At 38.2% G+C, this 15,867-nt stretch overlaps 1 protein-coding gene across 1 annotated transcript in view; it reads right to left on the reverse strand.

The window, feature by feature from the left end:
* Positions 1–870: 870 nt before the first annotated feature.
* The window catches only part of LOC149464929 (granulocyte-macrophage colony-stimulating factor receptor subunit alpha-like), a 35,673-nt gene continuing 20,676 nt past the window's right edge, over positions 871–15,867 (reverse strand). The window contains exons 4-9 of the mRNA XM_089673887.1: positions 14,468–14,588; positions 9,907–10,088; positions 7,469–7,599; positions 6,269–6,410; positions 3,586–3,682; positions 871–1,117 (exon numbers count right to left, since the gene is read on the reverse strand). Coding sequence (XP_089530013.1) covers positions 1,093–1,117; positions 3,586–3,682; positions 6,269–6,410; positions 7,469–7,599; positions 9,907–10,088; positions 14,468–14,588 — 698 coding nt within the window. The 3' untranslated portion in view covers positions 871–1,092. The remainder of the gene's footprint in view (positions 1,118–3,585; positions 3,683–6,268; positions 6,411–7,468; positions 7,600–9,906; positions 10,089–14,467; positions 14,589–15,867) is intronic.

A 15,867-nucleotide genomic window follows, 5' to 3' on the forward strand; every position in this document is an offset into this window, starting at 1 on the left:
GTGAATAAAGCAGATAATTTCTGCTATATCTGCGGTGAAATAACTTTTATCTCACAAAAAAGGAGGATAACAGGAATGATTAAGAAAGCCTACAACTTGTATTTTGGCTGCAAGATAGGAGACCAGGACAAGAGCTGGGCACCACATATATGCTGCAATTCTTGTGGGATGGCACTGGAGCAATGGTTGAATGGAAAAAAGGCATCTATGCCTTTCGCTGTGCCAATGATTTGGAGAGAGCCAACAGATCATGTTAGTAATTGTTACTTTTGTATGGTGCCTCCAATTGTAAAAGGGCTAAATAAGAAGAAAAAGTTATCTGTGCACTATCCAAATATTCCAACGGCAATACGTCCAGTTCCTCATGGAGAGGGGCTACCAATTCCTAAAGCACCAGAATCCTACGTGGTTGAGTCAAGTGAGGAAGAACCTGAAGCGTGTAGTCACGTGCAGTTGTAAGAGATAGCCCTTTCCTCGAATACAAGAGAAAAGCCAAGAGAAGCAAAACCGACAAAACTAGTGAGAATCCTAAGTATTAAAATGATTCAACTTAGCTTATGGCTATAATTTTTCTTGGTAATCCTATGCAATATATTATGCCATTTAGGCTTTGTTATGTAGTCAATATCACTTGCTTTATATTTGTGGAAAGACATCTATCTATATAATTATTGTGCATTATGTAGTCATTACGCCTATAGTAGAAAACTTTCCGTTTACAGAAAAACTAGAGCCAATTGACAAATTTCATTGTTATATTTGAACTCAGAATGTGAAATTCATTAAGAAATGGATCCTTTTGTTTCCAAAACTGGCAAAAAATAAAAATTTGTTGAACAGTGTTCTTAGTCAGCAGGATGACTTGTAAAGTATAATTCATATAATTTTTATTTAAAATGTCTAGTATCTGTGGAGAATTTTGTGAGTCATGACACCATGTACTCACATGAAATTAAACAGCTGCAGCATGTTCCAAGGGTTCTTCCATCAAATCATGTTAAGGGGGACTTTTTTTCCCTAGTTTCAAAACACAGTGATTGGCGTTATAATTTGTGGTAGATAGGACACATGGTGTTTCTGGAAGCAAAATTTTCATGTGCTGCTGGCAGAGATAAATCTGTGAACAACGTAAAAAGAGACAAAATGAGCCAAAGTAGGAGAAGGACAAGGTTGGTAAAAGTACAGGTCAGAGCAAGGTTGTGAAAAAAAGACGAAAGAAGAGGGATGAAAGTGAGTAAACACAGGAGAAGAGTAAGAGGAGCAGAGGATTAGGTGACCATGAAACAGACAGAACACACACTATTTACATAAGAAGGCATGACATACACTGAGAGCAAGAGACTCTGAATAGAAAAGCACCACTTACAGTGGACAGGCATACTAATGGCACCAAGGAGGATCTGCATAATAGTACTGAGCACACCAAGAGCCAAGCACTAGCTAACTAAAATAAATGTTAATGGAGGGATTGAGGTCACTAGTGGCACATTTTTTAACAAAAACACTCAGCAGGACACTGTGGGATTGTATTGGATTAGAAGGACCTATGGCTGCCATTGCTTCACCCATATGTGTGCTACATCAGAAGAAATGTTTGCTGAAATGTTCAACTTCCACTTTCCTCTTACAACAAAAATAGCTTTCCACAATTTTGACCAGTGTTGTTTATCATACAAATTGTTTGCTGTGGACAAATTTAAAAAATTTAACCTTTGGTGAGGATCATTGGCAACTGTGCTGAGTGGTCCCTGTAAGATTAGAAGCTGCTGCAAGCAGATGAGGCTATTTTGGTGCACTGTATTTGTAACTCTGTTTTGGGGTAACCATGTGAGATGAATTTACATCTAATTTCTCTATGTAACACCTGAAAATCTAAGCCACCACATACGAGAGAGATAGAGATATTGCTGACATCTCTTTAATTCAGTGTCTTCATTCGTAAGGGCCTTAGTCTTTGCAGTTGGGATACCCTGCTAAGAACACCCTGCCCTTAGGTAGTTCACTTACAGAGCCTGACAGTCTCTGGGTGAGGGTTAAACGTTTGTGCCACACAGTTACCACTATAATAAGTTTCCACAAACTTGAGGTACTAATGTTCCACTTCTTTAACTGAAGTTTCATAATACAACATGCACAAAGCCTATAAAAGGCCCTCTAGGTCTTGAGCTCCAACCAGGTATGTAGCCTGTTGATCTATAACTTCTACCTAAGGCAGGAGGGACTGAAAGACCTCTTCCAATGGACTCTTATAGAACGGTGCTCACCTTTCAGCTTAGTCCAACCACCTGGTAACAAGCTCACCTTAGATTGGTGAACTCTGAAACAGACAAAGCTCTCCACATGTCACAGGAACCTACTTAACAGAGTCAGGACAGTGTCAAGTCTATACAATAACATACCTGCTAAGAGCAGAGGCAATGTACTTACCTTTTCATTGGCACATGTCTTCAAATGCTACTGCTTCACTTCAAGTATCCCACCTGCTTCCTGCCATATGCTGTGGTTTCTCCCACTGGCTCATATGTCACTATAAGACATACACGTCTGTGGGAGAAACCAAAGCATGTGACAGAGGTAAAAGATATTTAACTTATGACTGATTAAATACTAGCAGTGGCCACATTTCAACACACATTCTTTTTAGCAGGTATGTCACTGTACATAAAAGCTCACAGGGTCACTTGAACACTGTAATCTAAAAGAAACCCTTATTGTGGCTGCACAATTTGTGAACAAAATTGTTTAAAATACAGATAGTATATTTATTTCCCTTTTAACTCGCTAAGGTGTTTTGGATAATTTTATAAAATTCCTCACAGGTTAGATCGTTCCTTTGGGGTAAAATAATAAGGACCCTTTCACATAGGTGATCCGATCAAATCTGCCTGTCAATTTTTCAGGTGGACCTGATCAGAATATCCATACACTCCTATTGACAAGCAGGTGTAAATGGACTTGTGTCCGTTTACACCTGCCTACTTCAAGGCCTGATCCACTCTGCTAAAAAAAAACTAAACAAAAAAAATCCTCTCTGTTTAGGCGGATCAGATCAGAAAGAAGTTGGGTTTAAACAGACAGTGGAGTTTGTTTACTCCTGGTCGACCATAGAGCAGAGGGGGCTTTGTCATTGGCCGCTCTGTAGAAACTGAGCGGTCATGGAAATGTCATCGGCTCACTATGCTCCAATCAGCAGGGGATCTGTGAGCTGATGCCCTGCTAATCAGACCAGCATCTGCCACATGTGAAAGGGGCCTTAGAGTGATAAATAACTTCTGTATCTATGCAAATGTAATAACATATGTTGCAAAACTAGCCAATAAGTCACTTTAGCCAGTTCCTTGGGACCCAGGAATCAAACACATTGAGATAATTTCCTTTAACCTAAAACATATAAGCAAGTATTTATTATAATATAAAATATCTGGTACCGTTGCCCTAACTAGATGATTTTAGTTGACAAACTCTTTTGGCATACTCAAATAAATATTGTCACATATACTATGTTTTATTTAAATTTGTTTTCTGTAACTGTTTACATTTAATACATAGCTATGAAATATTTTCATGATAATGTTAGGACTTTACCTGTGACACAGGAAAATAAGAAGGAATAGAATAGCAAATGTTATGATTCCCAATACAAGAAGATGGTGGTTTGGTGTAAAATTCGGGGAATCAGGTTCTACAGAAAAGAATATGAAAAAGTGAATTCCAGTGAAATGCTGTTGTCTAAAAATATAGCTATGAATAACACAAAAATTAACAGTCCTAAAACTTGTGCATGTGCAGATAAATAACTGTTAATGATTATACTTTCTTATACTAAAGCTCACCATTACAATCCCTTTATACAAAATTTGTACACTTTACTTTATATTTACCAAAATATATAATATGAAGGTCTACCTATACTATTAAATCTCTTTGTAAACAATCAGGCAGGTCCTAGCACTACATAGATATTGGGAATCTGAAAGAGGTGGTAGCGTCTGATTGTACCGCATGTGTTGAGCTTTAGATGTGTTTGTTATCATTTTATGAGGCTAACATAAATTACAACGTTTCAAACACTTTTCTAATTCAGCAAGAAAGCTTTTGTAAGATTTTCAAGTTGGCCAATAGGTAACACTGTTTGTCGGTTGATAAACAGATGGGAGCTGATGTTTTTGGTGTCCAGTCCCTTCACCAAATAGGTGGGGGAATGTGTGTTAGTTTAAAAAAAAATACAGTACATCTCTACAATACAAGTACAGTTGAATGGACCCAGCTCCTAAGTCCTGTTGTGGACTGACAGAAAAAGAGCTTTTGTGGGTCTGACTTCTGTCAACCCTACCCAATTTTCTTTTGCCACACTACTCATTTTTTAGGACACCGGACAGCTCTGAATTTTTGATCAACTGATTTTTTTGCACCTATCAACCAAACCAAAAACACAATCAATTGTATATTTAACCCCAAACCCAAAGGGAGCAAATAAGGGAATTTCTTTGTTAGGGTTTAGCTATACTGTAACGTAAACCATATAGATATCTACGCAACTCCAGTCTACGATCTATGAAAAATAATTTCAAAACATTAAACCATATCTAAACCAAAAAAATGAAAATTTTATATATTTCTTCCTACCAATTATTAGATGTGGTGGCTGCATTCATTTTCATTTTTCAGACTTTTTCCCTTTGTTATTACCTGGTGATCCTGCAAATAATACACTTCCTGCTCTGGGTGGCTATGCTCTTTCACTTCAATGTATCTAAGGGCGGCAGTCATGGTTATCACAGAAGCTGGACTTAAAACATGTCCAAATTCAATTATCTCCATTGCATGGTGGATTGATGGAACTAGCAGTTAAAAAAAAGATAGATATGGATGTTTGTGCTTTCTTTTCAGCTGACAAAAAGTGACAAGGACACTGCATCTATTGACTGATGAGCTGCAATAGTTTACATTTTTGGTTTTTGTTGTCGATACGCGTTAAGTAAATTTAGAGATTTAGGCAGCTGAACTTGCAAATCTCGACTTTCTCTGTAAATGTTGAGCTAAGCTTCAACCTGTACCCATGACCAGGTTTGTGACAAATCTAATTAGTTAAACAGATCTAAAACTTTATATAGATATATGGGGTTATTTACTAAAACTGGAGAGTGCAAAATCTGATACAACTCTGCATAGAAACCAGTCAATAAACCAGCTTCCAGGTTTATTGCCAAAGCTCATGAACAAGCTAAACTTTAGAAGCTGATTGGCTACCATGCACAGCTGCACCAGACTCTCTCTGTCCTAGTTTTAGTTATTCATCTCCATAGTTTTCATCCAGGGATGCATTTTTGTCCCTAACTGCTGGTAGTTGTTCCATGCGCGATTATATGCAGACAGCCATGAATAGATGTGGCCACTGTCAGCCTGTCATTCACTTCTGCAACCTGAATGGCCACAAATGTTTGTATACATCTATGATTCCTGAAACAGAAATCTGCTCTATACACGTGTGAATGAAACCTAAAACACGCCTTTATTCATCTCTGTATTTATAAGCATCGGGATAAAATTAGTTTTCAAAGTTCACAACCAAGGCACGTTTTTTTTCTATGATGGCAAATCTTGGCAGCCAGCACTCCAATGTAAACAACCAGCATCTGTTTCTAAGCCACTGAAAAACTGATTGAAACCCAACTTTAGAGTATTAGTTATAATCTTTTTGGATATATAAGAATTAATAACTTCACATTAAAAGCGATTAGAGAAGACAGGGAAGGCTTGCTTTAAAGCATTTTTACAGTTTGTTAAAAATGCATAAATCGTTTAATGTCTACAGTCTGGACACAGGTGCACTTTAACATATAAAGGAAAAACACCACACTAATAACAAGAATGTTATGTTAAATTTTTCACAGAAAGCAAAACAAATATTAACGCACAAACAAAAAGGTTCATGTTATAACTCTTTGACCCTTTTTGACTTGTGATATCTTGCTGTAGCAGCATATAATACTACTTGAAATGACACTGATTGATATGGCATCTTTTTTTTTTAAATGCAAACTTTACACAAAGAGACAATACCCAAAATATTGTACAGTGGCTGAACAATATTTAAGCAGCTTGGTTAGGCAGTAATATAAGAGGAAAAGAATAGAGTGGTTATCAGAACATAATGTCCTGTTTATCCAAACACAAAATATGTTCTTGGCATTTAACAAATATGTTTGCATAAAAGATAAACTATTCTGAACTGGAAAACAAATTGGCACTATTATTACTTTATTACCTATTATGAATGGTTCGCTCCATCTACCCCAGTTGCTATTTTCCTTGGACTTCCATCCTGCTCTCACAGAGACATTTACTTTTTCATTCATATGTAAATTACTTGTTTTGTAAGATTGTCCCCTTGTTACATTATGTTCATTCTGAAATAAAATGACTGATTTAAATATACTGTAAAGTCACCCACAAATAGTATATGGCAATTAGGTATACAGGCAAAATTTCTCTATCCTTATCAATCTGTTCTAGCTTCAGGTAACTGTTCATGTTTAGTCAATGCAGGAATAGGGAGATGAGTTGCAGACATTTGCAACACTGGCTATGGAACAGGTTCTCTTATCTATCCAATTTACCATTAGACCTCAGCTTGTAGTGGCTGTAGCTGACTGAAACATCAGATCATCATAGTTTGTTGATGATTGGACAGAATCCCTTAGCGAGTATCTGACTATAAGTATCTGAATAACACCACATAAATGTGTATCAATACCTTTTGCAATTGTTTTACCATATACATACTATATATATATATATATATATATATATATATATATGTAAGGTTATACATTTGGTCTAATCTAAACACATATTTTGTATCACAGTTGAATTGATTGTGGAGAGCCCATAGAATATCATCCATCCATGTGAACAATAATACAATATATAATATACAAGATATAACTATCTTGGCTGTGCCATACTCTTTGGATCATATATGAGAGGTGAGGAAGAGTAGGTCAGCCTCTTAGGATACTAGTAAAAAAATCAAGGCATGGCAGTTTGAGGCAAGGTCATATAGGGGCTGGCTTTTATTAGCTAGTGTCCCACCTTCTGAAAGTGGCAGTAAAATGCAATTGTCTAATAAATTTTACCTTCCTTTGTCCTGTAATGGACAATAAAGAAAAATAAATTACACTGTTTTAAAATTTTGCGTTACAGTTAGAATTTTTAGTTGCAAATGTAGTATGGCGTTCACATATATTTGCATAAATACATATACTGTACATGCTGTATATTTTTAGGAGAATACCACATTATGGACACTAGCTGATAATCATAGCAAATACACCAATTAAACACAATGTACGGATTATTCACAACATATGTGTGAATACTGAGGCATTTTTTATATGGACTGCATAGATTCATGTTTTCTAGAAATAATTAAAAATACAAAGAGAAGTGAAACAGGAGATATTACCCCATTTATATTAACAGTGTATGTGAAGTAACCGCTGTGTAGATTGCTGTACGTTTCTGGAGTCTCCCATGTAATTTCAAGTTCATTTGAATTATAATACAGGTGTATATTTCTTGGAGGATCTAAAATTACTAGAAACACACAAAAAAGTTATTGATCTAACAGTGCAGAGTTTAAAAGCTGATAGATAAAGCTCTCTATAAAAAAATAATAGGTTAGAAGAAAAGTATAGCATATTTTAAGAGGGCGCATAGTTATTATTTTAGTGCTTAGTTAAAAGTAATTAATTGAGTTACACATTTTTACATGCTTGCACTGTCATGTTTAATTATTGCAGTAAATATAAAAGTAAGAATGTTCAGTAGATAATTAGAAACTATATAGAGAAACATGGTATTAGTAATAAACACATATGAATAGTATTATTTACATTACATAGGTAGAAAAAAATTCATGGGATTTTAAAGGTGCCAACAAAAAACAAAATCATTTATTTACATTACAAGATTTTCTTTAAATACATATCTAAAAAATTTAAGGTTATACATTTGGTCTAATCTAAACACATATTTTATATCACAGCTGAATTGATTGTGGAGAGCCCATAGAATATCATCCATCCATGTAAACAATAAAGATGCGATCAGCATCAAGTCAAAGCCCAAGACTCCTTAGTACCTGCATCCCAGTACCTTTCTTTCTAGACCTTGGGTGAATGCCCAGGTCTTTTTTCCACACCATGGCTGCACTGCTTGGGAAAAACATCTAGGCTGAGTATAAATTTGACATCCAGGTCTTGCTGTGTGCTGCAGGAACTCAGCCAGCCACTTCTGTGTAAATTTAGGTTGCCTTTATACAGTTTGTACGCTTTATTGCTAAATATATTGTACCAATATTACTGATACAATGCATTTAGATTAATTTAAAGAAAACAGAACTTCAGGGTTGAATAAAAAAAAAACATTCATACTCACCTAGGTGGATGCAGCATCAGTCAACTGCTGCATCTGTCCCCCAGTGCCTCTAAGACTGAGAATTGATCAGTCAGTTCTCAGTCTTCAGTCTGCAGAGCTGTTGGCTGTCAGTTACTGGCTCTCTTTTCTACCTCTCCAATGCTCACTGGAATGCTGGGCTGTGGAGGGGTGGGAGCTTCTGTCTCAAGTTCTCAGCAGCATACTGAGAGACTGAGCTAGCTGCCAGTTAGTTTTCTGGTTGGATCCTGACTTTATTGTTGGGATCAATCCAGAATCTGGACTGACTTTGAGGTGCCAGCCCACAGCAGGCTTTAACCTCCTTTAAGTAGAGGAATAATTTGATCTGTATATAATGTTAGTTAAAGCTACATGACAATTGACAAATAGTTTGTAATAATTTTTTTCAATTTACGATAACTCTTAGTTAATCTTACTCTGCCCTAATTAACTCTTTCCTCCCCCTTTACCTTTTTTTTTTATGTTTGTAGCATCTCGATATAAAATACACATATAATTACATATAATTCTGCCATGTTTTGTACCAAAAATTTCATGGTGTCATTATCGACGGTGATTGGCACGGTGGCATGACATTTTTACTCCTGTGACACATACTGTATATATGAACATAAATGCCTGTGTTTATAAATGTGTGTAAACCTCTGAAATTAAAAATTAAATAAAACATCTTTTTATGGCGTGTAATTCCCTTGACCTAAAGCACTTGGTATGACTTCTGTCTGCTGTCTTTCCTCTGCTATCTGTATGAGTCACATCTGCCAATCTATGCCAACACCAAGAAATCCTGGGAGACTGCCTTGCAACCCTCCCCCCATCCCCTCCAGCGCAGAGCAGGTGATTGACAGCCTCAGGTCTGCATGATTCCCGAAGAGACTATGTAGAGGGCGTTATGTCCATTTCCTCCACTCAGGTCTCAGATTACACTCAGCTCCTTGCTTATGCTCTGCAGTGTGCGACATCAGATCCCTTCTCCCTGACTTCTGGAGTTAAGAAATTCTGTGTAAAATGTGTGTTTTAGGAAGATGTAGAGAGAGAGAGAGGGTGCAGATAAACAGGTACAACTTATGTAAGGGGATTTGTTTCCAGAGGCTAGTCACTTCAGTGGGCAAATGTAAGTGTTTACAACCACTTTATTGATTTCAAATGGGCTTTGTTTTCTGAATGCTTGTTGCAGGTTAGTGATTTAACAGTACTGAAGCCAGGGATAGTCCAGTATGAGTGTTTTCAGAAGGAGGCCAGCCATGGCAGCCCCAATATTTTTCTCTCTTTGGGTTTCCTTTAAGCCAAAACTTGGGGTGGGAGTTGTGCCTAATATTTTGTGCTTATAAATTATACTGGAGTGCATTGACAGAAAAGTCGGGTAATTCCAATTTCTCTGGGAACTTCAGTACTGCCAACTTATTGCTTGACTTTTCAAATAGCAATAAAAAAGTGTCAAGTTACCAAAATGATCCAGTTTTAACAGTCCATCAAAGAACTGGATTGAAGTTTCACTACTTGATCCCACCAGTTGTACGTAAACGCTCACATTGAAATAAATTTTTGGAGATTTCAAAATACATCCAATTTGTCTTCCAATAGAATCTGTTCTGTAGTTATCACATGGTGCGTACACACGGTTCTGCCTTGTTGCAAAAAAAAAATAGCATAAATAAAAATATAATTTAAAAAGTCATATTCAGCAGTTAAATACATTTTTATTTTGCCTATAGAATTAACTGTTTACTGATCTTCAACTACAGGGTTCGAGTTTTCATGTTATGACTTTCCCCTAACTGAATTCCTTAATTTTGCATTATATTTATTTTGCAAAATCTGAGTGGGCAGGTGGAACCCAGTAACACAGAAAATGGATACTCAGAAATTTAACTTTCACATGTCCAAAAGACGTATGTTCCCTAGTTAAAATTCTCAGGGTACAAATTCTTCATCAACAGTGACTTTTAAAGGGCTGGAATTTTCCACTTCCACTTCCACTTTCCAAGTTTCTTTTAATGAACAAGTCACTCTGGCCAGATCAAAGTGGTGCAAAGAGGTACAGACTACAACTGTAGAAACATGTAAAACACTCCAAAGATTATACAATTGTCTTTCCTTCCACCAGGGTGATTTCCCCATCAACACAGTCAGCGTTGATGGGGGAATCCCTCCTGTAGTGATATTGTGGTCTCCTGGAGGGTAGCTTCTCTTGCTGGAAAAACACAGTGATCACTGCTGATGACTATAGCTGCCGGCAGTGATCACATGCAAAAAATATGACAGGCTGGATGTACTGAAGTCGATCAGTGGATCAACTTCAGAACAACCAGCCTGCCAATAGATGAAAGGAATCTTGGGAAGATTCAATTCATCTATGGCCGGCTTAACCTTTGTCATGGACGAGTGTGTGTATCCACTAGCAACAGGCTGGGCAGGAATTGTTACCAGTAACTGGGTCTAAATTATACTGGTTACCCAAAGGTATTTGATAGCTTGGACATTTGAGTGATAAAAGAAAGATGTGACATTGGATATAGCATACTCCCAGGACTAAGGAGGAACAGGACTCAGCACATTCAGTGGAGTTGAGAGTTCTGAGAAGAGCCAAGGTGTATGGTCTAAGAAGCTTCCTGGTATTTTTCAGAGCACCCACAAGGAGCGATGACTTTGCTGCTGATGGCTTCCAGGTTATGGTCCTCTGACTAATCCAAACAGGCAGCTCCTTAGCAAGAGTCTTTGGGACCACAGAAACACAGATGTGAGAGTGTCTGGATCACAGGTAAAAGTCATTGGGATCACTGGAACACAGGTCAAAGTCTTTGGGAGCACTGAGGTGCAGGGAACACTGGAACATAGGTGAAAGTCTTTGGGAGCACTGGGGTGCTGAGATAACAGGAACACAGGAGTAAGTATCTGGGATCACAGGGGTGCAGGGATTACAGGATCACAAGATACAAAAGTCACTGGATTCTACAAGAGCTACAGGGGTGTACAGGAGTCACAGAGGATGCATAAAAGCGGGAACAGTGGAGATGACAGGGGCATTTGGGATCACAGGCAACAGTGTTTTAGGGGTGCACTGGGGTGGGATGTGTCAAACAACATGCCACCTAGCCCTCTACAGATAGTGCCTGATCTGGGATTGGCTACAGGGCTGAAATAGCCTGGAAGCTGGAGGCCATACGTATGCATGAAGACCCAATGCAGGAGCATGGAGCAGGTGAGTCTGACACCCCTTCTGTAGTTTATTCTATATTTTCTTTTAGCAACCTTTACTTAACATCATACATTATATATAGAGATGAGCGAATTATTCAAAAATTCGATTCGGCTGATTCGCCGAATTTGCGGAATAAATTTGATTCGATGCGAATTTATTCGCTGCGAATTTAACTTATTAAAAGGGTTTCTAGCAGTGTGAGTAGACCTGAAAGTGGCACATGGCAGAGTGTGGCGATGGAGACAGCAGCAATGGGAGGCCGTACAGGGACCCATGACACACTCTGGACCTGGCAGCAGCATGAGGAGGCGGTACAGGGGCCCATGGCAGAGTGGCGAAGCGTAAGCAGCTTAAATTAAAGGCCATACAGAGGCCTATGTTAAAAAGTCCCCCCAGCAGCAGTGTGGGGAGACGACTAACAAGAGTCCAATGGCAGAGTGGCGGAGCAGAAGCAGCTTCAATTGAAGAAGAAGAAGAAGAGGATGAAGAAGAAGAAGAGGATGAAGAGGAAGAAGAGGATGAAGAGGAAGAAGAGGATGAAGAAGAAGAAGAGGATGAAGAAGAAGAAGAGGGTGAAGAGGAAGAAGAGGAAGAAGAGGATGAGGAAGAAGAGGATGAGGAAGAAGAGGAAGAAGAAGAAGAGGAGGAGGAAGAAGAAGAAGAAGAGGAGGAGGAGGAAGAAGAAGAAGAGGAGGAAGAAGAAGAAGAAGAGGATGAAGAAGAAGAAGAAGAAGAGGATGAAGAAGAAGAGGATGAAGAAGAAGAAGAAGAAGAGGATGAAGAAGAAGAGGATGAAGAAGAAGAGGATGAGGAAGAAGAGGAAGAGAGGAGGGAGAAGAGGAAGAGGAAGAAGAAGAGGAAGAAGAAGAGGAAGAAGAAGAGGAAGAAGAAGAGGAAGAAGAGGATGAGGATGAAGAAGTAGAAGAAGAAGAAGAGGATGAGGATGAAGAAGAAGAAGAAGAGGATGAGGATGAAGAAGGAGAAGAAGAAGAAGAAGAGGATGAGGATGAAGAAGAAGAAGAAGAAGAATAGGATGAGGATGAAGAAGAAGAAGAAGAGGATGAGGATAAAGAAGAAGAAGAAGAAGAAGAAGAAGAGGATGATGAAGAAGAAGAAGAAGAGGATGAGGATGAAGAAGAAGAAGATGAGGAAGAAGAAGAAGAAGAAGAAGAAGAGGAGGATGAGGATGAGGATGAAGAAGAAGAAGAAGAAGAGGATGAGGATGATGAAGAAGAAGAGGATGAGGATGAAGAAGAAGAAGAAGAAGAGGATGAGGATGAAGAAGAAGAAGAAGAAGAAGAAGAAGAAGAGGATGAGGACGAAGAAGAAGAAGAGGATGAGGATGAAGAAGAAGAAGAAGAGGATGAGGAAGAAGAAGAAGAAGAAGAAGAAGAAGAAGAGGATGAGGAAGAAGAAGAAGAAGAAGAAGAAGAAGAGGATGAGGATGAAGAAGAGGATGAGGATGAAGAAGAAGAAGAGGATGAGGATGAAGAAGAGGATGAGGATGAAGAAGAAGAAGAGGATGATGGTGAGGAAGAAAAAGAAGAAGAAGAAGAAGAAGAAGAAGAGGATGATGAAGAAGAAGAAGAAGAAGAAGAGGATGATGAAGAAGAAGAAGAAGAGGATGAAGAAGAAGAAGAAGAAGAGGATGATGAAGAAGAAGAAGAAGAGGATGATGAAGAAGAAGAAGAAGAAGAAGAAGAGGATGATGAAGAAGAAGAAGAAGAAGAAGAAGAGGAGGATGAGGATGAAGAAGAAGAAGAAGAAGAGGATGAGGACAAAGAAGAAGAAGAGGATGAGGATGAAGAAGAAGAGGATGAGGATGAAGAAGAGGATGAGGATGAAGAAGAAGAAGAAGAGGAAGAGGATGAGGATGAAGAAGAAGAAGAAGAAGAGGATGAGGATGAAGAAGAAGAAGAAGAGGATGAGGATGAAGAAGAAGAAGAAGAAGAAGAAGAAGAAGAAGTAGGATGAAAATAAGAAGAATTCCAGTACAGCAAAAAGTGTATCTGCAGAGAGCTCCGCTATTTCTGACAGTTCTCTGACAGTTCCTTCACATTTACAGCGGTTGAAACATTGTATCTATTTGTTTCCGAATAAAAACATCTGTATCCTAAATGGAAACAAATAGATACAATGTTTCAACCGCTGTAAATGTGAAGGAACTGTCAGAGAACTGTCAGAAATAGCGGAGCTCTCTGCAGGGACACTTTTTGCCGGCTGTAGAAGGGATGAAAATCGGCCGATCGGGGAAAATTCGATTCGTGCATCCGAAGTATGCTAATTTTCGGATTCGGCGCGAATCGAATTTTTCCTAATATTCGAAACAAATTCCACTTCGCCAAGTTCGATTCGCTCATCTCTAATTATATACTACAATATGTAAGTCCTAGCATTTTTGCATTGCCAGAAATAAGGTATGAGTCAGAGTATTTTGTTCCCTCCCCAATTGTACATACTTAAGTTCACTTTTTGGCCACCAGGAGTAAGTAGATGGAGCCTTTTATGAGATCAAAGTTATAACAAAGATTATACAGTAATAAGAACCAGAGGTGTCACGGTAACGGAAAAAGAACCAGTTCCACAAGTGCAAGCAATGACATGAATAAAGGGACAGTATGTATTGCTAGGGAAAGGGGGGGAGGGTTAAGTTAATATGCTGTTAATATGTGTTTTGGCAATTATAAAGTGTATGCTTTCATAATAAATGTAAAAGTACTCACATCCCGTTCTGTTTGGAAATACATTAAATTAAAAAAAAACAATTACTTTGGATTTGGTACTTGGCTTTCATCTTGAGTTTGCCTGAAAGCCAAGTTGTATTGGGTATCTTCTGGGGCTTCTCTACCAACAGTCCATGAACAATTAACAATAGAAACATTATAAACAATACACTGAAGGTTTTCTGCAGCAGTGTTGTTCTTTCCTGAAAAAAACCCCAAAACAAAACATAAAGCAAAATAAAATTAAAGATATTTTGAAATTTGAAGCAGTTAAATATTAACACATATACATGTATATGAATCTATCTTTGTTTGAGCTTCATGGCTTTATGTAATTCCATTCATAGAAGTTCTTAGACAGAGAAGAAAGAACAACAGAGTTAGGGCTTGTGTTGCTAGTTGAATGTAGTGTGCTTTAAAGTGTGCCTAAACCCAAAGCAAAAATGTGAAACTATTGCAGCTTACTTGTCCTTAGATATGGGGCTTCACTCATTTTTTCACACTTTTTCCCCTTATTTTCACATGGTCATCCAGCCAATAACTCACTTCTGGTCCTAGAGTGACGACCATACCAAGCAGCATTGTCAGCCAAGGGCAGTGAGTGTGTTAGGACTATATAACACTGCGAGAAAATAGGAGAAACGTACTGCTAGAGTTTAGGTATACATTAAGTTCAAACAGCTTGAATTTGAGATAAGTTCAAGATGTTTTTGCGATCATTTAGGATTCATACACTGCAAAGTTTATTTGCCCTGTAGTTTACTTCCCTCTGACATGCATTTGAACTTCTGATCTTCATCAAACCTGCTTTAAGCTGTCTTTGTATTCCAATTGTCTTGTATGGGAATAGAAACAGTTTCAACATGTCTAGTAGCTCCACTTCTCATCTTCTTGAGTAGCAGGTGAGAAAACAAAAATTAACATGTTTTTTAGGACTCAAGCTATATGAACTTGCTGTTTTGCCCTGCATGACCAAAGCACAAATTTACTTTAAAATAGCCATAATAGTGACTTAGTTAAAAAAGAAGCTATATTTAGAATGGATTATAATAAAAATTAAAATACCATATAAAAAAGGCTAAATCCTGGGATATCTATGTAGGATAGAAGAAAAGAGACAGGAGGCGCCCATCTGAGTGTAGTAATAACACTTTATTTAATAGCAAAGGATTAAAAACATTCACAAAGGAAGTAATAAAACAAGCTCATCTGTGTATATGAGAGATGACCGTTCTTCAAAACATCATGCAGGCGCCACCGGTGGTTAGTGCAATAGCAGCTGGGCTGATGGAGATGGTAAGAGACACTGTAGTGGTCAATAATACAGAGTGGTGGTGTTGTAGAGCCGATTCAGCAGCGTTTGTGCAGGAAGGAGCCTAGTAACCAGCCTGGGAAACACCGGCAGGATGTGACATCACAGGAAGAGGCGGAGGGTCAGTGGGGAGGGAGAGCACAGACGTGGGCCAGTCAGGCTACATGCTC

Source organism: Staurois parvus, unplaced genomic scaffold (assembly GCF_062004578.1).
Source record: "Staurois parvus isolate SC_StPar_1 unplaced genomic scaffold, SC_StPar_1.0 ptg000145l, whole genome shotgun sequence".
In the NCBI taxonomy this organism is placed as follows: Eukaryota; Metazoa; Chordata; class Amphibia; order Anura; family Ranidae; genus Staurois; species Staurois parvus.